At 39.8% G+C, this 24971-nt stretch overlaps 1 protein-coding gene across 4 annotated transcripts; it reads left to right on the top strand.

The window, feature by feature from the left end:
- Positions 1–4167: 4167 nt before the first annotated feature.
- On the top strand, positions 4168–23982 carry LOC110486315. Of its 4 annotated transcripts, none has more exons than XM_021557817.2 (55): positions 4168–4280; positions 5114–5202; positions 5385–5410; positions 5680–5708; positions 5823–5880; positions 5989–6120; positions 6252–6451; positions 6551–6654; positions 6776–6888; positions 7025–7234; positions 7686–7760; positions 7857–8119; positions 9961–10057; positions 10857–10991; positions 11093–11295; positions 11443–11546; positions 11667–11782; positions 11933–12100; positions 12197–12228; positions 12331–12428; positions 12530–12558; positions 12705–12729; positions 12823–12850; positions 12938–13025; positions 13176–13322; positions 13573–13784; positions 13875–13999; positions 14144–14262; positions 14361–14516; positions 14609–14817; positions 14963–15048; positions 15595–15722; positions 15820–15945; positions 16084–16274; positions 16395–16489; positions 16833–16966; positions 17061–17185; positions 17394–17511; positions 17686–17898; positions 18043–18213; positions 18374–18529; positions 18662–18711; positions 18891–19023; positions 19305–19387; positions 19550–19679; positions 19766–19956; positions 20090–20180; positions 21079–21202; positions 21310–21503; positions 21616–21771; positions 21898–22031; positions 22255–22406; positions 22568–22662; positions 22771–22984; positions 23237–23982. In XM_021557817.2, the coding sequence occupies exons 2-55, from the start codon at positions 5133–5135 to the stop codon at positions 23308–23310; spliced, it is 6735 nt and encodes a 2244-aa protein (XP_021413492.2). In that variant the 5' UTR covers positions 4168–4280; positions 5114–5132; the 3' UTR covers positions 23311–23982. The 4 variants fall into 4 exon arrangements, with proteins under 4 accessions (XP_021413492.2, XP_021413491.2, XP_021413494.2 ...); XM_021557816.2 differs by having other exon boundaries at positions 4191–4280; positions 5118–5202; XM_021557819.2 differs by having other exon boundaries at positions 4239–4275.
- Positions 23983–24971: the final 989 nt, after the last annotated feature.

Here is a 24971-nt window from a genome sequence, read left to right as displayed (position 1 = left end):
TTTAATGGCTCTTTCAAACTACCAAACATTGTAATGTAGAATCTCTGAAACATGGTCAATGATGTTTTGTTATATTAGCTATACAGTAGTGAATAAATTATACTGAAAAAATATATAAACGCAACATGCAACAATTTCAAAGATTTTACTGAGTTACAGGTCATATATTGAAATAAATTCATAGATTTCACATGACTGGAGAATACAGATATGCATCTGTTGGATACCTTAAAGACATGACTATGGGCCTCAGGATCTCGTCACAGTATCTCTGTGCATTCAAATTGCAATCAATAGAATGCAATTTTGTTTGTTGTCTGTAGCTTATGCCTGCCCATACCATAACCCCACAATCACCATGGGGCACTCTGTTCCCAACGTTGACATCCGCAAACCGCTCGCCAACATGACACCATACACGTTTTCTGCGGTTCTGAGGCCGGTTGGATGTATTGCTAAATTCTCTAAAACAATGTCTTATGGTAGAGAAATGAACATACAATTATCTGGCAACAGCTCTGGTGGACATTTCTGCAGTGAGCATGCCAATTGCACCCTCCCTCAAGACGTGTGGCATTGTGCTGTGTGACAAAACTGCACATTTTACAGTGGGTTTTTAATGGCCCCAGCACAAGGTGCACTTATGTAATGATCCTGCTGTTTAAACTGCTTATTGATATGCCACACCTGTCAGGTGGATTGATTATCTTGTCAACAGAGAAATGCTTACTAACAGGGATGTAAACAAATAAGTGCACACAATTTGAGATAAATATTTCTGAGATCTTTTATTTCGCCCATGAAACATGGGACCAACACTTTACATGTTGCGCTTATATTTTTGTTCAGTGTAGTTAAAGAAAATGGCCCCAAACCACTACAGGCAGCAGTGTTAGCAGCACTTATACGACAGTCAATGGTCGCCTAACTAGTGTGTACCATAATCCATTATCAACAGTCTCCCTCATATAAAGTTCCAGAGCTGAAACAAAAGGTAGATATTGTGTTAGATGAGTGTTGGACATCGTTCTTTTTACAGGCCAAAGAGTACCATCCAATATGCCACGTACAAACCTCATATGTTGCCTAAGTGAGAGACTGTACCAGGTTTTTGTAAATGTGTTATGAGGAAAAAGCTAAAACAATTTTGAGCATGTTGATTTTCCTCAGGTAAACCAATATTTATTTTTTTTACAAAGGAAATGTACTTCTGTTCATGTGATTCATTTATGGTTACTACTTAAAGTATGTTGATTGAGCTGATTGAAATGTAAAGGAATAAAAACGATAATTGTTTACATTTATGATGATGTTTTGTAATTCTTAGTATAAAAATGGTCTAAGTGGGATGCCATAGGCTAGGGACATTTCTTATGCCATGTCCTCTAGAGATCGTGCACACTGAAAGGTGATCTAATCAGTAGTTCAAAAAGTTTATTGTGAGACGTTCACCACAAAGATACGCTTGTTCAGGTTCATTTGAGACAGTAGAGCAGTGGACTTTTAACAGGTAACGTCCAGACATAAAATATTAAAAAGTTTAACATTAGATGCAACGTCTTTTATAACAGGTGTTTTTGTTTGTCATTGGTTTCCACCCTAAAGAAGAATGTTGTAACAGGATGAGGTCGGGTCAGGAAGTGACCTCATGAAACCTTTCAATCTTGTTACCTGACAGGACACACCCTTGTTTAATTTTCTTAACCAAAAATCATGAAGATTTGGTTTGATGATATGATCGACTACTGTAGCTCTACATCTGGCTTGACCAGTTTGAAAGGCACTACTGTATCCCAAATGGAATGCTCAAGTGTTTATTTTACATCACTCTTATCAGACCACATACTTCTCACATGATAAATGGAAACCAGCCAGCCCAATGTCTGTTTTGTATATAACTATGTTTTCATTGAAAATGTGTTTGTCTTTTTAAACACGCTTGCATGGTTGTGGTTCATTCAGATTTGTACTTAATCATCACATTCACTAGTCTCATTACAATTAGTAAATGTTTTTTTTGTGTGTTTAATTATCGTTTCTAAGGAGACAGTGATGCGTAACAACAATTTTTTTTTTTGCATAACCTTAACTATCAGTGAGACAGTCTTGCATTTCTCATGAAGATTGTTATGAGATTATCACAATGTCCTAGACCTACACCAAGTAGCATGACCTCTCCTCCTAGATGCACATTTTCTGATAGCTTCATCAGAGACACGTTACCTAACCGACTTTTTGTCTAAGGATGTAATCCTTCTGAACCCACAAACATACTACAGTAGCCTATTGTATTTTGTGAATGTTTGTGAATGTTGTTTTGGAACTGCCACCTTGACAGAATACAATTTTACTAATGTCTAGGTCCCTAAACTGATGTGTTGCGCATAACTTGAAATTCCAACAGTTAAAAACATTGGAAGATGTTTGAAGCACGACATTGTGTAACCAAAGTGGTGACATTAATGACTATCTAGCCTAAATCGTTTTGCGATAAACAGATTACTGTAAAATAGTGTAATCTTTCATCCCAATAAGGGTCTTAGTGCATATGTCCTATTCATGCTCCATGGGTCCTAAATCATGTTCTCTGGTACTGTAACTTGAGTTTTAGTGTCACATTCTTGTGTGACGTTCACAACCTGCATGGTGTTGTTCATAGTTTTATAAAGTACAAGAACTTGGTAATCTGTAATCGCTTACTTAACAACCCTCATACAAATAGCGTCTTGCAATGCATTGTTTTCTCTCACCAAGGAGAATGCATTGTTTGATTGTGTTTCCTGATCCAGTTTGTTCAATTTTATACCTATAATTGTCATTCACAATCACATTGTTTTCATTTCAAGTACCTACTGGAACTTAGTGTACTGTACACATTACCTACACATTACTTTGGATTGACATAGTTTTCTATTTACTTATAAGTTCCCAGTATATTTGTCACAGAATGCCCCTTGAAACCGCCCAAGTTAACCTACTGAACCACCTTTGGCAAAAGAAGGCAAAGAAGATTAGCGGGAAAATGACATGTCAATAATGAGCAGTAAAGCAGTGTCAATTCAAAGTGATGTTGGCTCTGTATTTATTATGTAGAGTAGAAGCTGAAGACGAACACTCAACAAATGTTAATGAGGTAAATATTAACAGATCATCAACTTAGAAAAATGTTAAAAAAGTAACACAATCTATAATATTCCTAGATGTTCTGTCTATTACATAACTGAGCCACTGTTTTGGCACAGAGTGGCTTCGGCAGTGTCATAAAGGTTCAGTCATACAATTAAATAAAAACTAGGCTTCATAGAGTGCACATTTCTTTATTTTTGCCCTTGTGTTTGTTTCATATAAATATACCCTAGCCTAGAGAGAAAAGAGATGCTGTGTTGTTGGATCAATATTTACATAATTGTATTTACATATTACAAATTCATTATCATTTTATTGTAGTATACTGTATTCACAGAGTGTACAAAACATTAGGAACACCTTCCTAATATTAAGTTGCACCCCCGTTTGCCCTCAGAATAGCCTCAATTTGTCGGGGCATGGACTCTACAAGGTGTTGAAAGTATTCCACAGGGATGCTGGCCCATTTTGACTCCAATGCTTCCCACAGTTGTGTCAAGTTTGCTGGATGTCCTTTTGGTGGTGGACCATTCTTGAAACACACCAGAAACTGTTGAGCATGAAAAACCCAGCAGTGTTGCAGTTCTTGACACACTCAAACCGGTGCCTGGCACCTACTACCATACCCCATTCAAAGACACTTAAATATTGTGTCTTGCCCATTCGCCTTCTGAATGGCACACATACACAATCTCAATTGTCTCAAGGCTTAAAAATACTTCCTTAACATGTCTCTTCCCCTTCATCTACACTGATTGAAATGTATTTAACAAGTGACATCAATAAGGGATCATAGGTTTCACCTGGATTCACCTGGTCAGTCTATGTCATGGAAAAAGCAGGTGTTCCTAATGTTTTGTACACTCAGTGTACATGTATGCAAAAACATGTACTGGAAGAATTACTTTTTGAATCCTTTTGTCAGTTTATTTATTCAGATTTTTATAACTTTATGTTGGTATAGCTTGTTTGTCAACTTTGGTTGTCCTTAAATCCAAGTGAAATCTCATCTTAATCTGTATTTTATGTTGGGTTGCTTGTTGTTCACACCCTTCCCCACCCTTTTTGAGAAATGTTCCCTGTGGGTGTCTCATATGTCACCACTTGTCCATTCTCGCTCAGTGGTACCTCACATCGTCAGCCAGTTAGGTCAGGTGAGCCCTTCATTGTCCTTTTACTATTGTGAATATGATCAAATGTTTATTAAAAACTTAAAGGATTCAGTTTTCACTTTGCAAATGATGAATAGATGGATGAACATAGGGATTTATTCTTGAAAGAGATTAGTTTTGCCAAATTATTGTATGTAATTTATTTTGACAGATTTTACATACCTATGATAGTGTTTCATATTAGCTGTAACTGATAGTCAAAGGCTTTTCCCCTCGATATGATTTATTAGAATACATGCCTGGGGATAGATGGAGTTACCCTGTCTTTACAGTGAACTCTTATTACTGTCATCTTTATATAGGAATACTTACAATCATTTTTGGTCTCAGGAAATTGTCTTTGAATTATTAAATAACTTTTAGACAAAGTTTTGGTTACTTTTTGTAACACAAATATATACATATATATATATATACACAAATATATACACACTATACACACTAGATGCCCTTGAAAACAGATGACTGTTTTAGAGGCTGCATGGGTGGCATTGTACCGTTATCACAACAGGTGACCAAACTATCGCTAAAGTGGGTGGAAATGGACAAAAAGACAATGAGAATAGAAATAGCTAACAAGCCATCTTTTCAGTGACTTGCACAAATCAAGAGATTCTCATGTAAAATCTATGTCAATATTCAGCATCGGTACAACAATTTAACACGAATAGGATCTCTGTCAGGTGTCCGTTTTGTTACGGCTTTTTGAGTCTCTCTGCCCCTCTGTCATTGGTTGTGGTATAGTATGGGAAGAAACACGGTGGATTAGGTGTGAATCTGTTGTGATTTCATTGTGACTGTTGTTTGACATAAAGGTAGTTCTTGGATGAACCAATGACTTGTGGTGGCAAAATGAGACACCATGGGTATTGTCTTGCCCTCACCTTAGCTGTCCTGGGATCAGGTGGGTAAACGTCCTTCTCCTCCATTGTTGACGTTGTTCTTAATTGATCTTAAACATGCATAGGAGACCTTTTCTGACACCCTTAACATCCAAATAAATGGCTGGCACTCAACATTACACTTAAAACAGAGCCATGTTGCCTACTGTTTCATGCTTTCACTTGAATGCTCTGTTTATTTCAGGTTTCTTCGCCGTTGGGTCAGCCCAGGTAACATACATTATTTTTCGAGACACAGTAACAGGATCTTCAAGATCTTAAAAATACACTAGCTCTTGTTCCTAAAAAATAAAACCGGTTTTGCTAAGAGCCTCTCAATTGATGAATGGTGGGATCAGCTGTCGAGAACATGCTTATTGTGGTGTACTTAGTCATCGAAAACCAGTTTGATTGTGACATTTTGATTAAATCCATGTGATAATGTCAATGTGTTTCAAGCCATGCTAATGTCACAATGCCTTTCTTTTTTTTTACTCAAGTGCATTACATTGTGCGATGGGGGAAATAGGTAAGTTAAATCAAATTGGGTGTGTTTCTTGTTTCATTGCCACTGTGGTCATGTAACACTGATTAGACAGGGGGCTAAGAGATTGATTTAACTTGCTATCTATGTAATCACTAGCACCCATGGAAACTCCACCGGTGGAATGTGTAACAGGACTGAGGGTTCGTGTGCTCCCGTGAGTTTCCCCCCTAAATGTTACACTTCAATATAAATCCCCAAATTTCAATGAAAATTGCTAAACAAGAGATTCATATTTGCATCTCTGTATCTATATATTTTGTAGTTTTCAAATGCTACATTTGACAGCTTCCTAAGCTGTGCTGGGCTGAGGAGGATTAACGACACCCAGGAGCACATTAACAGGCTCAAAGAAGTTATGGACGTGGCCTTTCAATTCTACTCAGACTCCTTCATGGTACAGTACAACAAGAGAGAGACATTTGATCAACAGTTTCAGGGGGAATTGACAAAATACCTTGAATGTGTTATGAAAGCATGAAGTGAACTTTGTGCTTTATGCTGACATCACTGTTATTTTCCATACAGAGTTTGAGCAGGGATCTGCAGCCCATCCTGGAGCTGATCAAGGGGCTCAGCTTCAATGCCTCAAAGCCCAGGTTCCACGACGTCAACTTCACCAGAGTGTGGTTCCAGCTCAAGCTCAGGCCACGCCTGGCCTCTGTCACCGAAAGCCTCCTCGCCTGTCTCAGCACCAGCGACCTCACCTGCCAGACCTACCAGGCTCTGTGAGTTTCCCATTTTCCCAGTGATTTTTCTGTTGTGTTTCCGATACTAACCACCATTATGGAGGACAGTGATTTGTTGTTGTTTTGATCATTTTTTAGTGTGAATGAATTGGATATGAATATCCTGAGTATGGACCCTCAACGCCAAAGGACAGTCTACACGTCCTTCATGCGCAGGTTTCTAGAGAGAAATGATACAGCAGGTAGGCTATTTATTTCATTATGAATGGATATTGTCACTCAATATATTGGAATTGTTGACATTTTGATGAATGTGGTCATCTGTAGGATGTGATTGAGAGTTCTGTTTGTGTTCTGAAAAAGGATGCCTCGTCCATGGGAACAGCAGTGAGCAGTGGCTGATGCGGAACTTTGGATCCTTCTCTACCTTGGTTGACTATGAAGACTTCCTTGCACTGAACATTCATTTCAGTGGTGTAAGTGTTTAACTCTATGCGGGCTCTTAATAAAGCAGGGACTCTAATGTCGGGAAGAAACAAGATGCCATTAAAATGTTATAGGATGCCACGGGAAGTTCATGACCAATCAAGACCAATGTTCTCTCTCCCACAGCTATCAGTCCTGTCACTGCTGAGCCCGGAACAGAAGGCACAGTTGATTCTTCACCCCGGAAATGGAGACCTGGACACTATCAGCCTGGTCTTCCAGAGTCTGCTTGGGCCTCTAATAAACAATGCTCACCTGAATCAGTCGATGTACAATGCAACACTGAGGTCCAACATGACTGCTGGCAATGCCACAGGACCACATGAACTTGACAGAGTGCGTTATGTGTTTTTTTATTTTATTTTTTTTACTTGGATCCCCATTAGCTTTAGCAGAAGCATCAGCTACCCTCCCTGGGGTCCACAAAAAAAACACAAAACATGACAAGTAACAAAACACTGATAGACAAGGACAGTCACACAAATTTCAAATACAAGGATATAGAAGCAATACTACTAAAAATGTGTATATATTTAATGTGTGTGTTAGTGAGTCTGTGTGCGTGCGTGTGTTTATCGGTCTCTTTTCTGGGGTGGCAGGTAGCCTAGCGGTTAAGTGGGACTAATTAAACAATCTGTCGATGTGCCTTTGAGCAAGGCACTTAACCCTAATTGCTCTGGATAAGAGCGTCTGCTAAATGTTCATGTCAAACAAGGCTATTTCTTTTGCTGTCATCAACTCCATGTACAGTATGAGCCAACTAATGATTACAAATCTGTGGTTGCAGACTCTAAATGACTTCCTGTCATTCCTGAGGCCCTTGGGTAGTTTCATCAAGACTTTGGTGGGCAGCATTCAAGTGGTATGTGTTGTCTTTTACAATCTCACAAGTATGAACAAATTATTTCCTTTTCCTTTTCCAATCTGAAACTATGTACTATGTACTGTCTCCCCACAGAGGAATGTGAGCTCTGAGAGACAGCATGTTCTGGCCCAGGCAGTAGTGAACTGGATCCTGGCAGAGCTGGCTGGACACATCTCCCCCAACTTCACACTGACAAATGAGACCGTCCCCAGCCAGACTCCCTCTCTCAGCAACTTCAACATCACCAGCCTTAAGGACTGGTTCCAGCATGTGGTCCTCCCTGCCCTGAACCGCTTCCAGCTCAACAACCAGACTCAGATCCCACACAACCTTACTGCTGTCTTCAACCAAGTCTTGTGAGTTTAATAAATGTTTTACGTTATTAGCCTTGTGGACTTCGTAGACTTTGTCTAGTTCACATATTCCCAACCTGGGGTACACATACCCCCAGGGGTACTCACAATGCCGTCGGGGGTACGCCAAATAAAAATGTGATTCACCTTTAAAAAATATATACTGTATATATTTTCCAACGGGGCTATACATTTGGGTGAGTTTTTTTCTCTCGCCTGAGTAGCCTCGTTTCACTGCCGAAAATAAAATATTTTTTAAAATTAAATTAGTGTTCAGCAAAATAGCAACACAATGATTAATACAGGTAGCCTAGTCAAATAATTAACATCCAGTCACATTAACCGTTACTCTCTTGCGGGAATTCCATTAACGGTCCATATGTAGCCAAACGTAGCTGATGTTCATGTTGGTATCTGTACTGATAGCGCAAAAGCCATGACAGGGAGACATAGAGGAGTGGTAACGCGCGTGCAAGCAGTTGCTCCCTACATTACTTGGGTACACTGCAGCATCCACCGAGAGGCTCTCGCTGCCAAGGGAACGCCTGACAGCTTGAAAGACGTTTTGGACACTACAGTGAAAATGGTTAACTTTGTTAAAGCAAGGCCCGTGAACTCTCGTGTATTTTCTGCACTATGCAATGATATGGGCAGCGACCATGTAAGACTTTTACAACATACAGAAGTGCGCTGGTTATCAAGGGGCAAAGTTTTGACACTTTTTTTTAAAATTGAGAGACGAGCTTAAAGTTTTCTTTACTGACCACCGTTTTCATTTGTCTGACCGCTTGCATGATGACGAGTTTCTCACGCGACTGGCCTATTTGGGTGATGTTTTTTCTCCTCTGAATGATCTGAATCTAGGATTACAGGGACTCTCTCTCCTCAACTATTTTCAATGTGTGGGACAGAATTGAAGCTATGATTAAGAAGTTGTCTGCATTAACAAGGACAACACACAGGTCTTTCCATCATTGTATGATTTTTATTGTGCAAATGAACTCAAGCTTACGGACAATGTCAAATGTGATATAGTGAAGCACCCGAGTGAGTTGGGTGCGCAATTACGCAGGCACTTTCCCAAAACAGATGACACAAACAACTATATTCGTTATCCCTTTCATGCCCTGCCTTAAGTCCACTTACCGACATCTGAACAAGAGAGCCTCATCGAAATTTCAACAAGTGGTTCTGTGAAAATTTATTTTAATCAGAAGGCAATACCAGATTTCTGGAGTATCCTGCCTTGGCAAATCGCGCTGTTAATACACTGATGCCCTTTGCAACCATGTACCTACGTGAGAGTGGATTCTCGGCCCTCACTAGCATGAAAACTAAATACATATAATTATTTAATACTGAGACTCTCTCCAATACAACCCAACATTTCAGAGTTATGTGCATCTTTTCAAGCACACCCTTCTCATTAACCTGTGGTGAGTTATTCACAATTGTCGATAAACTAATAAGGTTTTATATGTAAGATGGTTAAATAAAGAGCAAAATGATTGATTATAATTATATTATTATTTGTGCCCTGGTCCTATAAGAGCTCTTTGTCACTTCCCATGAGCCGGGTTGTGACAAAACTCAAACTCATTCTTATGTTTAATAAATGTATTGTATAGTTTGTGTGTGGCAGGCTTACAATGACGGCAAAAAACAACATTTGAGAGTGCACTGACCCTGGTGCTAGAGGGGGTACGCAGCTAGAGGTTGAATGTTTGAAGGGGTACGGGACTATGAAATGTTTGGGAACCACTGGTCTAGTTGATTCCGATCATTTGAATGTGATAATTTGTAATATTTTGAACTAAATGTTATGCCTCTATATTATTTTTCAGCTCATTAAATCCTCCAATGGGTTCTAACTCTTCCATGTATTCAATGGTTGGTCCCATGGATGTCTGTCACATTGGCAACAATGATGACATGTGCTCGGTGAGTTTTATTTGCCACTATGTTCACCTTGGTTAAGTCCTCATGATCTCTTATTCAGTATGGGATCACTATCTAGAGAAGGCTTTGTGGTTCATAGCCAAAGTATTTCAAAAATCTAGATTGTTCCGACAAAATAATTTCAACCAAATACACTGACGTCAAGTAGGCCACTCCTAGTTGATAAGCATCAGTTTTCCTAATGCTACGATTATGGGTGTTTGTTCTTTCATTGTTGCTTGTTATCTTAAAGGTAGACTCAGCGATATGACGTAGGTGAACAAATTAAACAGCATAGACTCTTCAAAAAAAGGTGCTATCTAGAACCTAATAGGGTTCTGCTGTGGTCCCCATAGGAGAACCCTTTGAAGAACCATTTTTGGTTCCAGGTAGAAAGCTTTTAGTTCAATGTAGAACCCTTTTGGGTTCAATGTAGAACCCTTTCTACAGAACCCAAAATACTTCTACCTGGAACCAAAAATATCTATCCTATGGGGAGAGCCAAAGAACCCATTTGGAACCCTTTTTTCTAAGAGTGTAATAGGTCCATTTGAAGAGCAAAGCTAAACCCCCCACATGTTTTGGTCCCGTACCTATGGGGCTCTAACAGCGTGACACTGTGTGTGACTGTGTGGGAGCGAAGTCTTGCATCTCTCTCATCATCTGCAGAGCTGCTCGTGGCAACATCATTTTGCTGAGTCTACCTTTAACTTAAAAAATGTTCTTGCACTGGGGACTTCCAATTCCAAAATCCTTTTAAATTGTATTGACTTTATGATGACATGTCTTCTTCTGTCAACAGTTGTCCCATGCAGCAGAAAACCTGGCTGTGGTCCTGAGATGTGTGCCCCATTCTAACCTGAGCCTCACTGGAGAAAATCTGAAACTATTGGTCACAGAGCTATCCAAGATACTGACAGGACCACACACAATGATGGTAAGAATACTTTATGTTCAATCATCAGAGATTCAATTAAAGTCAAGACAAATGTCATGTTACTGTGACATTTGACACATTGTGAAATCCTTCCCTTTTAGAATGACAGTTCGGGTAGGCCCTACCTCACAGACTTGTTTGGCCAACTTCCGACAGATGGCTTCAGTGCTGAGAACCTTGGTGATGAGAACTTCATCCGCTTCTGGTTCCTGATCAGACTGCGGCCCCTCCTACCTTCAGTGTCAGCGGAGTACCTATCCTGCCTCAGCACTAGAGACTTCAGCTGTCAAGCCTACCAAGCCCTGTACGAACAACACAAAGACAACCACAAATACATTTTTCAGTTCATAGACACATTTGTTTCATAAATGTCTTCAATATCAATGTTAAATATCCTATTGAAATACCAAAAGTGTGAATTCTGAGATCCTGATTTTCTCATTACTTACAGTGTCATGGGGCTGAGTGATCACATCGCATCAATGGATGAGATGAGACAGAAACTGGTCTACACACGCTTCATTCACCCATTCCTCTCACAACACCGATATTCAGGTATTTATCTTGATATGGCGATTTGTTTAATGTAGGACTGATTTTGTATGTCTTTTTTTCAAATAGTGCATTGAACTGAGTGAACAAGCTAATACGACACATTGCACACGTTTCTTTCAGATATGATGGGATGCCCTTCAAATGGGAGCTTGGATTCAATTAAGAGACATTTTGGGAGATTTTCCATTTTCGCACCGCTACAGCACTTCTTTGATGTGCAAAGAAACTTTTCTGCAGTAAGCATTTACATGAACATCCTGCCAAATCAGAGCATTTCTAGAACTGGACGTCTTTAAGGGATCAGGAGCATGCTACGTGATCAGGTCTTTGTAGCACAATATTCATCAGTATTACAATGATGTGTGTGTGTCTCCTCTCTCTATCAGCTGGAGGCCCTGCCAGCTCTCTCTCCAAAGCAGTTAGCAGAACTGGTGCTGATGCCCCACACTCCAACTCCACAGAGAGATGACATCATCAACAGAGTCTTTGACCACCTCCACAACGACACCAGACTCCGAGACTTCCTCCATGAGCTGCAGATGCTAATAAGAGGGGTACTGTCGCTACTTTAAGCACACTTTATATGATATATTTGTTTGGGCATATTTACGTTTTACTAAACTCCTTCTGATTTTTTTTTCTTCTCACAGGCTAGCCTTGAGTGTGAGTCTTTCACAAGCATGTAAGTACCAGGAATGTTTGTGGGGGAAAAAATAACACCCCCAATGTCCAAGTTTGTCTGTTAGCAGAGTTAATTACATCTGTTTTTATTGCTCATCCAAAGATTCAACAGGCTGGACAGGGCTGCTACATCGGCCCCATCTGATTTGGGACCAGTCATCAGAGACACACAGGACTCCGTAATGGATGCTGCTCCTCCGGGTGAGTCAGAATTTAGATATGATCATGTGACTATGAGCTGTGACTCAATGGAGTATTTTTCCATGTCCTGACATCTATTGTTGGTGTTGTCTTTACATCAGGTTGCAACGTCGTTCCATTTAAGTTTGGGGTGAGAAATGTCAACAATGTCATTATATTATCATTACGTTTCAATGAAATCATTTGTATTCTTCAACAATATATGTACTATGGTCCAAATGAAATATACATAATTGAATTGTATGAGATTGACATTATTCCTGTTCTTTCCACCAGTGCTCTATGACCCCCCCAGTCAACGGTGAGGCAGTGTTTTGAACACCATATCAGATTTTGTTTGATTAACTTGTAACTCAGAACGTTGATAGTAATTCATATTAATCTCCTATTGCAGAGAGCCACATCTGTGCTGGAGTGAATACGTGAGTGCTCCCACTTACCCTGTAGAATAGCCATAACAAATTTAAAGACACAGTTTATTCATGCAAGTCTTGTTTCCCTTCTCACAGAACTAATCTGGAAAACAGCTTTGCTGGCACGAATATGACCCTTATGCTCTGCAACTTTACCATCCAACATTATGCTTGCCTACCTCAGGTTTGACACTCATCTACGTTGTGTGTATTCATGAAACCCACATTCTACATGCAACATGCTTGATTTGATTGATTACATTTTTGAGGTGGTGATTGAATTGATTTCCAAAAATGAATGTCCTATTGTATGTGTTTCTTTGTGCCCTCTCAGCGTACCCAGCTAAAACCAGAGCAACTCTCTGAGATCCTGCAATGCAAACTGTCAGGCAACCTGACCTATCCCCAAAAAATGTGGAAATTATTCTTCACCAAATATTCTGCAATTCTTGATGAGGCTCTTCACCGGTTTTCAAACATGGTAAAAATGTTTAATGTTTAATGTTTAAGTTAATGTTTTTTTTTTAATGTTTAAATGTTTAAGTTTAATGTTTAAGTTTAAAAACTCTGATGTGTTTCGGCTGCATGGCCTTTGTCAGGGAGTTCAAAGATATGATAATACTTTTGAACAGCTCCTTTTAAAACATATTTTTTAAGAGTTTCTTGAATGTGTACTTTGTAGGTAAATGTCTTTAACCAAGAAAACATCTTCTGATTGTCTTTATGTTCAGTCTTACCAGCCCAGCGGCCCATCCATCTCTCTGGTGCTAGATGTATTTGGGGAGGTAGTTATTGACCAGTTTAGTCAACATGACCTGAGAAGCCCAAACCACACCCGCAAGTGGTTTCTGACGAATCTTCGACCCTTCCTCCCGCAAGCCTCCAGAGAGTTCCTGTCCTGTCTTAGCACCAAGAACTTCACTTGTGGGACCTACCAGATTTTGTATGTGAAAACATACATTTTATTTCAGTGTGGTTGACTATTTGCCCTCTCTTGATCTAGTACTTCAATGTGGTGTCTTTGCCTTCGCAGAGTGGAAGCTCTAGGTCGTCAACCAGCTAACCCTAACCCAGCTAACTCAGCTATGGACAGACAAAGACAGCTTTTGATCTACACTGATTTCATTGAGCCCTTCTTGAGGCGCAATGACACTGAAGGTACATTTAAATAATTCTGTAACATCAATGATCCCTGAAAATGTCATTTTACTAAGCACGGTGAAGACAAAGGAATTGTAATCAGTTAGGATAGAAAGACTGATATTTTTCTCCAACCTTTGAAAATATTTGTTATTGTTTCAGACCCCAACTGTGTCAACAACTCAAAGAACAGCACTGACTGGCTTAAAAAGTACTTTGGGCCGTTTGTTGGTTTTGCGCCCCTAGAAGAACTCAAACGACTGCATGGAAACTTCTCAGTGGTTGGTACTAGTTCATGATCTTGACCTTTTGAACTTACGGATTCATCCAAGAGTCATTTGTAACCAGTTTGAATCCATGTTTTTATTCCACTGTGTAGATGGATGTCCTGCCTATGCTGAGCCCCAGGCAGCTGGGGGAGGTGGCCTCCACCCCTGGTCAGCTCAGAAACCCTGGAGATGTCCACATGATACTGATTCATGTGCTTCCCAGAGATCTGGGCGCGTTCTTTGACATTGTTTCTCCAGCTGTTGAGGTATGGATGAGTGATGGTCAATTCTTATACCACTGTCTTATTCCCTATCTACCTTTGCTTAGTACAATCCCCTCATTTGCTTCTGTCTTCAGGGTCTTCACCTTCCGGTGGATGTGCGTCAGGTGCTCCTCCAGCAGGTGTTTGACAATGCCAACCTATCAGATCCCTCCATCAAAGACCCTGAGGTGCTGGTGTGGTTGGGCCAGAGACTCCGCCCACTTTTACCCAACCTGACAGAGAAGCATGTGGCCCCCCTCTTCAACATCGTCAGACACAGAGGCTGCAACATCAGCCAAGAAACGTAAGATCAGCACAGTGTGTTATAGAAACACAAATAATTTCCAATAATGTGATGCATGTTTGCAACTGACCTTCGTGTACAGTACATTACTGCTCTTAGTTGTGCTTGACAATGCATATCAATGGGTGGTTTCTGTCACCTACAGAGTGGCGTTGCTGAACTCTATCCTACCATCGCTGTCCAACGGCACACAGGCTGCTGTCCAGCATCAAATAATCATGTCTCTCAGAGGTATTCACCTAGTCATCATCTCCAGTGGTGTTAAGTACATTAAGTAAAAATACTTGAAAGTACTACTTAGGTCGTTTTTGGGGGTAACTGTACTTGACTTTTACTTCATTATATTTCTAAATAACTTTTTTTGTTGTACTTTTTTTTATGTCATCATATCATGCAAAACTCATCATGTTTGCCTGCTTGAACGGCAATAGCTCAGATGCACACGGAAACATGAAATGACCCCAGGAATCAATAAACAAAGTTCAAGAGATGCACAAAAATGATCTAACATTTAAAATGGGTGAATCTTTCCAGACAGCTGGGTGATACAACAACATATTACAATCGTAGCAAGTACATCTTTCCTCAACAAAGTGCGAGTTACCAGTAACAGTACTAGTATCTCACTTTACTTCTCATGATCCTTCTCTATAATTCTAAATACATGATCATATAGAAGAATGGGTTTTATATACTATGGTCTGAGGGCTGCAGTTTGGGGCTTAGTGCTGGACCAAATGAGGAACGAGTTAATTTACAGTATCTCATTGTTTGCAGAATCAACTCCACTACGTTGCTATAGGAACAACAGCTTCTTCATGTTCCTGAGACAATCCTTCCTCAACTTTACATTCCCAAAGTTGACCAACTTCCTCTCCCTTATTCCACCACAGCGGGAATCTGAGGTACAGTACATTGAACTTGTTTCAGCTGCACTTCAACTTTTGGAAAGTGTGTACTGGCCTAGAGTCACTGTGTATTCTATGCTATCTGTGTTTCCAGCTGCTCAACACCATACGTCCCTCAGAGCTCGGCACCTTCCTCAGGAAGCCAGAGGTGGTGGACAACAAGACTAAGCTCTGCACAATCTTCCGAAACTACAAAAAAACTCCTGAGTTCTTGGAAACCGTAAGGACACACTGCTGATTGTGGTCACCATTTTCAAGCACTCACTGAGTATCCCTTTCTTAGGATTTACTGAAAGAAAAAAACTCTTAAATGGTGCGTTCTCTCAGTCCTTTGACTTTGATCATTATCTGTCTGTAGGAGAATGTTCCGGATGATGTGAAGCGTCCAGTCCTGCCCTGCGTCTGGCCTTTAGCTCTGGCCACTGATGACAAGGCTGAGGTTGACCGCTGGTTTGACAACAGACTGAGGAACTACCTGAAGTTCCTCAACAGAGCCCTGCTCCAGTCCTCTGACACACTCAACGCCTCCTGCTTACCCTTCAGGAGACTGTAAGCTACCACACTGGAAATACCTTACATTTGCTGATGCTATTACACGGAAATATCGACATCATTGAACGTGAATAAAAGGAAGAAAAGTGTGATGACTGTCTGCTGTGGTTTTCACAGTGTGTCTCTACTGGGATCCAATCTCACTTTCAATGGCTCAGCCATAACTCATGATGATGCGTACAGCACCATAAAGACCTACCTCAACACGGGAAGTGAGTGTTTTAGTACTTACTACTGATTACTCCAGTTTACATTGTGCATATATTTATTATTGCACTTTACACTTTGCATGAATGGACATTTTCAACACTTTGCATGAATGGACATTTTCAACACTTTGCATGAATGGACATTTTCAACACTTTGCATGAATGGACATTTTCAACACATTGCATGAATGGACATTTTCAACATAAGGTCTGTTACCAAAGAATATGCATAAATTCTGCTTCATGGCAGATATTCCTCAAGGATGTATGACTTTTCTTAAAGCAGCATAAATGATTTCTCACATCAAGTACATTAAACACATATTTATTGATTTCTGACTTGTAGGTTCAGCAGCACCCAAGTGTTATAGTCCCACTGACCCAAATCTCAACTCCACCGCCTGGTTCCTTAACTACATTGGTGTGTTCATCACTTTTGTGACCGTTGAAGACTTCGACACGTTTGGCTCAGACTCGATTGTAAGCCCATGCACCTGTCTGTTTTGATGAAGGGGCATCATATGTTACCCAAAATATATAACCAATGGTTTATCTTATTGTTTGTTTTTTACAGCTACAACTATTTGCCGTGAACCCTGTCAACATTAAGTTGTTCAATTTCGCTGGAGCTCCTCAAAATCTGACGAAACGCTTTACTGAGCTTATCTTCCTGCAGAACTCCAACTTCCTCCCACTGCAGTGAGTTTTGAACAGTAGCCACTACAATCATTGGTTTTATGTTACTAACTTACTTTATTTCTTGCATTTATGTCAAGGGTATGTTAACAGACAACAGTCTACATTGAATCTGAATGACGCTATGGGGAAATTGGGCATGACATTCTAATCCAAGATAGTGTTACTCAGTGTTTTATTTCATATTTTTGTTTTATTCCCACATCTTTAGGCTTCCACCACACTTACAATGTTTTGTCCCAGCCTCAGCTTACTCTAAACTCAATGAGTCAGAGAGTGTGGTTGTCCTGGGCAACCTGAACCAATCCTGTACTAACGTGGACTCAGAGGTGAGCGCCATCAGGATCTATCTCCATTTTTGTTACACCTTAACCTTAGACCTGTGTTTTGAACACATGGAAATTAAATGTTACAGAATGAGTCATTATTTCCATGTGATCACAATCCATTGATTGGTTAAATGATACTGTTACCTAATCTTCACTGATGTCATTTCCTTCCAGATTTCTTCCGCACTGGCATCGAATATCCAAATTGTCAATCCGGGATCAATCACGGCCTTGGGCCCGCAGGTCACAAGTCTGACCACTGGACAGATCACTAAAGCCCCGCCCAGTGTGATTTTACAATCGCTGAGTACTCTGAGCAGTGTTTCTGGATGGAACTTGGGACAGTCCTTGTTCATCATACAGATTCTCATCACCCAAAACTTCCAGGTGATTTACTTCTTAATAGGTTTATTGCTGGTGGCCTATTGGTTGTGAGCATCATTCACAACCATGATTCATGCTTTAAACCATTCCATCCTCTCTACTTCCAATGTAGAGGATATTTCATAATTTAATGTTCTCTTTCTTCAGATAAGCAACAGCGACAGTTTAATAAACCTGGGCTCTTTAGTGGGAGGTCTTCCTACCCAAACACTCATCGCAATACCTGCGCAGCAGGTTCTAACAACATCCGCCAACCCCAAATTTGTTACCAACATGCTGACTGCTCCAACAATTGTGCAACAGATCTATGTTAATAAGGTTTGTACAGCAGCTAACAGCAGCTAGACTAACTGATGTGAAGTAGGCGTTATATTTCTACATGCCTCATTTAAATGTGTTGTGAAAAAATCAAGGGTAATCAATCATAATAACAGCAGTAATTTTGAAATGTTGACATGTTTTTGTATTACTTATTCAGATCATCACAGTCGACATGAAACCAACGGAGCTGATAGTCAATGTCCCAGATGAAATGGCAACCGAAATTCCCAGGAATCTACTGAATTTCCCAACAACTGGAAATCAAACACTCACTGCTCTGAACATCAACAAGAAAAAATGGAAACCTCAGCAGGTAACTGAGGGGTTTGTAATATTCAAAAGCTGTGTAGACCTTCAATATTTACACAATTATACAGTGGTGAACATGTGTATTATACGTCTATACATGTTTCTGCACCTCTGTTTCTCTCTGTTTCATTTATAGGCTGTGCTGTTCTTTGATACAGTAGCAAATGGATTGGATGAGCCTGATGAGTAAGTGTAACAGTGTTTAGAGAATGTTGGTCCTGGCCAATAGCTGAGCAGAAATCATACATGTATCATTTTCACATGGGGATACAGTTTTATTATGTACTTGAACAAAAATGGGTTATTATGACATTTATAGTTCATGTACTATCTCTAATGAATGTACTGCATTGATTTCTTTGTAGCCTTTCTGAGTATGTGCTTCAAGGATTCACTTGCTCTCGTGTCCAGACTTTCAACAAAATAAAAACTCAACGTCTCATCAGAGCTTGCAGACGTAGGGCCGGTCGAAGAAAGGTGGTTCTCAAGGAGACACAGGTGAATATTAAAAATACAACTTTTTCTACATAAACTTAAGGGCCCTACTCAATCAAAACCGGTAGCCAGGCCTCCAGATTACATTGTTAATGTGCCTGTATGAATTATGTTTTTATGTTTATGTTTTTATTTATTTTTCATGGCTACATGAATCCAAGCATTTATTCTCTCAGCACAAGAATGACAATAGTTACTGGAAACCTAGTAACATTGAATATGTTTCTCTGTTTTCAAGGAGCTTATTTTACAGACATATGAGGAAGTAACATTTTGTTTTACAGCTAACTTGCATGTGGAACAACATCAAAGGTGAAAGTCCTCAAGATTTTGTCAACTATCCATCAGATATGTTGCTGTATTACAGGTAAGTTGGTCATGTCACTGACATTGTAACATACATTGTAAATGACGGTAACTAATGTTAGATGAACTATTTACTGTTATTTTTTTACGCTGACATAACCAAAGGAAAATGCCATATAAATTAACCATAAATACAATGTAAACTGTGTGTATCTTTCTCCAGCTACACCAACATACAACAGACCAACTGCAGATCCTACTTCATGGAAACAGGACGAGCAGACTTCTCCGTCCTGTCCAGCACGTTGGATGGAAGAAAGGTTGATCTACTGAACAATGCCAAAAAGTGCCTGGTGAGTTATGTATTCAAGACGAAAGACACACGTTTCCGTCTGAGTGTTTAAAAGCAGTGATTATGACGAGTTTTGATTTATTCCAGAACATCAAAGGGACACAGCTCAGTCGAGATAATCTCGAGGTCCTGGGCAACATGGCATGTACTCTGGATGAGAACTACATTCAGAGCTCTGACTCTTACATCCTGGAGAAACTGAAGAACTGCAATGACTTCTCCGATCAGCAGATTAAAGCTATGGAGACGGTTATCTGCAGTGGCAACACCACCTATGGGTATGTCACATTGCTGACATCGGAGCTGTGCTGATTTGTATTCGTGTAGAATACACAAAAAAAATGAAAAGTCAATGCATTTTTGTCTATTGATTTTTTCTTAATCAGTCTGTATGTATTCTTATCTGTTCAGAAACCCAAGCACATGGACTGAAAAAACTCTAGAGCAGCTTGACATTCTTCCACTGTACTTAACAGAGAACTTCTGGAAACACATCAGCATGGTATACTATACATGACAATTGCGTAGCACTTTGACTATACGTTGTATTCAAATCAAATTGTATTTGTCACAAGCGCCAAATACAAAAATCAAATCAATCACATTTATTTATAAAGCCCTTCTTACATCAGTTGATGTCACAAAGTGCTGTACAGAAACCCAGCGTAAAACCCCAAACAGCAAGCAATGCAGGTGTAGAAGCAGGGTGGCTAGGAAAAACTCCTTAGAATACAATAGGTGTAGAAGCATGGTGGCTAGGAAAAACTCCCTAGAATACAATAGGTGTAGACCTTACCGTGAAATGCTTACTTACAAGCCCTTAACCAATAATGCAGTTTTAAGAAAATAGAGTTAAGAAAATGTTTATTAAATAACTAAAGAAAAAAAGAAAAGAAAAGTAACACAAAAGAACAATAATTAATATACATGGGGTACAAGTACCGAGTCAATGTGCGGGGGTACAGATAAGTCGAGGTAATTTGTGCATGTAGATATATGTAGATGTAGGGTAAAGTGACTATGAATAGATAGTAAACAGCGAGTAGCAGCAGTGTAGTCAGGGTGGCCATTTGATTAATTGTTCAGCTTTCTTATGGCTTGGGGGTAGAAGCTGGTAAGGAGCCTTTTGGACCTAGACTTGGCTCTCCGTTACCGCTTGCCGTGCAGTAGCAGAGAGAACAGTCTATAACTTGGGTGACTGGAGTCTTTGACACTTTTTTGGGCCTTCGTCTGACACCACCTAGTATATAGACCCTGGATGGCAGGAAGCTCCCCTATCTTTTAAATGACATAATTTGAGTGACATCATTTGAGATTGTTACCCATCAAAATTTGAAAAGCTCTCATTTACCTTATATGCGTCTCTTATTTCTTAATGTGTTCTCTTTTGACTGAAACAGCGGAATAAAAGCACGTTCCTGAAGAAATTCATGAAAAGACTGCGTGCAAACAAGACAATGAAGAGGAAACTGAAGAAGCTGTTCAAAGAATGCACCATGTCTTCGAGATCCAAACGAAGCACTGGTAGGTTTAAATAATACCAGGTCAATATAGCTGTTCTATGCTTTTAATAGTGGAGGCTCCTTTATGACATGAATGATCACATTTCTTTTCAATACTTGTCTATTTAGTAAATGCATGTCCAGACTCCCTTGGCAACATTACTCAAGTGACCATAAGTAATGACGCATTCCCCTTTGGGTATGACACCACCACGTTCAACCACTGTCTGAGTGCCCAAGTAGTAATGGACAATCTGGCCAGCCTGACTGAGAAGGTAGATGATGATGACATGCAAAAGGTCATTTTGGAGAAGCTACACCAGGTATAAAACTTTACTGACACAAAACAGGAAATCACAACAGATTTCAAACTCACAGGTTGCCTAGAGCTGGTCATTCAGTAACAGCTCTTTATGGTGTGGTCTTGTCCACTAGGCGTACCCCAAAGGTCTCTCAGACCAGCAGGTTCAGGTGCTTGGGTCGGTGTCTCGCGTGGCTTCCATGGAGCAGATTAACAAGTGGAACATCACTACAGTGGACACGCTAGCAGCACTGATGGACAATGGCAATGGAGAATGGGACTCCGCCAAAGTAGGGATGTTTAACTTTACATCAACAATGTCTTTAAATGGTGTTTTTTTTAAAAACATGATAAACATTTTGGTTCTAAAAGGTGTGCATTTAAATGTATCTTTCATCTTCCTTTTTCCATTTCAGGCCAAAGTTATTTTCACCAAGTTCTTAAGTGCTGGCAATTCGCTTGGTGCCTCTGCACTGAATTCAATTGGAGGGCCTAACCTGTGCGCACTGGACCTCAGTGTGTTGCAAGGCATCAGAAATGACAGTCTCCGGTAAGATCATCTACAGATCTTGCTGTGTGAGAGAGTGACCTTGTGGTCGAGTCATGCAAGTCACTCCACTTCACATGCATCTTTGTTGTGCTCTTGCAGTGGTTGACTTCAACACAGTATCCAGGCCTAAACGCTCCGTAATTGATGTTTGAACATTTTCATATGCTTTTTTTGTTCGCGTGTTCATAGTTAGTGTTTTTCTTGTGCCTTCTGAACACAACAGAGATGCAGATGCTCTGGAAATCACTAGCTGTTCCTCAGCGCATAAGAAGGCCTTCTTTGCAGTAGCTGAGACCGCCTTTCCTATCAACTTCGCCCAAACCCGCGCCACTGCAGATCAGCTAACAGCCTACCAGCTCATTCAGACATACCTGGGTAAGGGTTCCATTTTCTGCATACATACAGAAAAACAATGGTTTCTTGGATATCCTGTAATAAATGTGATTTAATAGATTTAGTTCACTCGGGCTGTGACATTAGAGAACACTTGTGCCACCCCAGTCCTCATTCTCACCATGTTTGTTGCCCTTTTTTAGGAGGTGCCAATATCACCTACATACGGAGTCTGTCTAGGGTGAATATTAGCATGGACATCAACACTTTTATTGGTTTGGATTCAGCTGTCGTCCAGGTATGTGCTCATTCCCGTAACCATACCATTCATCAATGACCTGTGATGGCAGTGACTCATATTCATTGTCATCTATCATTTTTTCTGTAATTCTCTGCCTCTAAATAGGCTCTTAGTGTGAGTGAAGTGTCTGGACTCCTCGGCTCCAACCTAAATGACCTGAAAACCTTTGAGAATAACACTGTAGTGCAGAAGTGGGTCTCAAAGCAGTTACAGTCTGAGCTTGACAAGCTGGGTATCAGTCTGACCGGAGGAAGGGTGGATTCAAACACCACCCCCATGACAACAAATACTGCCACCACCATCCCCAATACAACTTCCGGTAAGGTGTCAAATGTTGCAGTAATGGTTAGCATGCTTCGCCAGTGCTAAATCCATTTAAAAATGTGATTCCATTAGAATGTGTACAAATAATTTGGTTGCAAGGAGGGAAATTAGTTATCTGTAATGTACCGTAAACATAATTATATTTATAATGTATAGGAATGTGTTTGGGAACAGACAGTAACAGTAATGGCAGGAGACATGCAGATCTTCACCTTGTTTTTCTGTTCTCTCTCTCCTTATCTTTTAGGCCAGAGCAGAGGCACATATCCAGCTCCTCTGCTTTTCCTGTTTGGCCTCTTGTTCATTGTAGTGCAAATGTAGATTCTAACATTGCAATAGAAGCATTATAATTTAGGCCAGGTTACAAAATCATATCATGTTATAATATCACATCTATTTTTGTCATCTATTTTTAAAGAAGACATTAAAGCTGACATTATATTTGACAGCCAAATGAGTGCAGTATGCAATAAATATGCCATATAATATAGTGTTTTATCAACTACATTGCTCCAATTGTATTTTGTATTGGTTAATCATTAATATTAATATATCTACTGTAGGCTTTTTTATCAACTACTTAATTGTTTTATTTTTATATATATATATATGATTTTTGTTTATTTCATTTTGTATGTTGGGAATGGGAAAGAAATACACATTAATATGAGGGTGTTCTGGTTTTTATTTTTTATTTCACCTTTATTTAACCAGGTAGGCCAGTTGAAAACAAGTTCTCATTTACAACTGCGACCTGGCCAAGATAAAGCAAAGCAGTGCGACACAAACAACAACACAGTGTTACACATGGAATAAACAAACATACAGTCAATAACACCGTAGAAAAAGTCTATATACAGTGTGTGCAAATGGCGTAAGGAGGTAAGGCAATAAATAGGCCACAGTAGCGAAGTGTGTTTTTACTAAGGGCCACTTTAACCTGCCAGAAATGTTCTCAAAGAATGTGACTTTTCAATTAAAATGAAAAGGTGTCCAATTAGATTTTCTAGTTTTATATTTGCTCGTCAATGTCATTATTATTTACAGACCATGGTTTTACAATAGTTCACAATAGTGATAGGCCTAAGAAACTGAATGGGTCAATCAGGATCAAAGAATTCAAATGCATTTGACAAAACGTGTATTCCCTATGCCCATCATCAGCAAGGGAAAATACCAGAGAAAAAGAGACCCAACTCGGCGGAAAAATCTTTCTCCCTGCAGCTGGTGGCGTTTTTTCGTTGTTTCGCCCACCATGCAAGGAGTTTTGGTAGAAAATAAATACATTAAAATAAATAAATGATGAGATGATCGAATTGGTTCATCAACAAAAAATAATGGCTTATTTTCTACGTGAGGTTTATTTGGTCGAATATAACTTTCTAAAATTGTTACAAGTGTACTGATATAAGTAGGACACGTGACATCCCGGCAACTTTGAGAAAAGACACTTTATATAGGAGTTATCTTGAGATGGCTATGCATATTCATTGTATTAGGCTAGTAGCAGTCTCTCCAATGAATACAGGCGGTTTACATCAACAATCCTCATGGAAATGTATCCACCAATCCAAAGAAAGGATAGGCCGGAGCTAGACAGCCCTCGGTGCCGCTTGTGAAAAACGACTCCCATTGTCATGTATTAAGCAATAATGCACGAGGAGGTGTGGCATATGGCCAATATACCAAGGCTAAGGGCTGTTCTCAGTACGATGCAACGCGGAGTGCCTGGACACAGCCCTTAGCCGTGGTATATTGGCCATATATCACAAACCCCTGAGGAGCCTTATTGTTATTATAAACTGGTTACCAACGTAATTAGAGCAGTACAACTACATGTTTTGTCATACCAGTGGTATACAGTCTGATATACCATGGCTTTCAGCCAATCATAATTCAGGGCTCAAACCACCCAGTTTATAATCTTTGATAATACCCACTGTTAGCACGACGTGTGCTTTTATTTTGAAATGTTAAAATAT

Source organism: Oncorhynchus mykiss, chromosome 13 (assembly GCF_013265735.2).
Source record: "Oncorhynchus mykiss isolate Arlee chromosome 13, USDA_OmykA_1.1, whole genome shotgun sequence".
NCBI lineage: Eukaryota > Metazoa > Chordata > Actinopteri > Salmoniformes > Salmonidae > Oncorhynchus > Oncorhynchus mykiss.
This window is presented reverse-complemented; position numbering and strand designations above follow the sequence as displayed.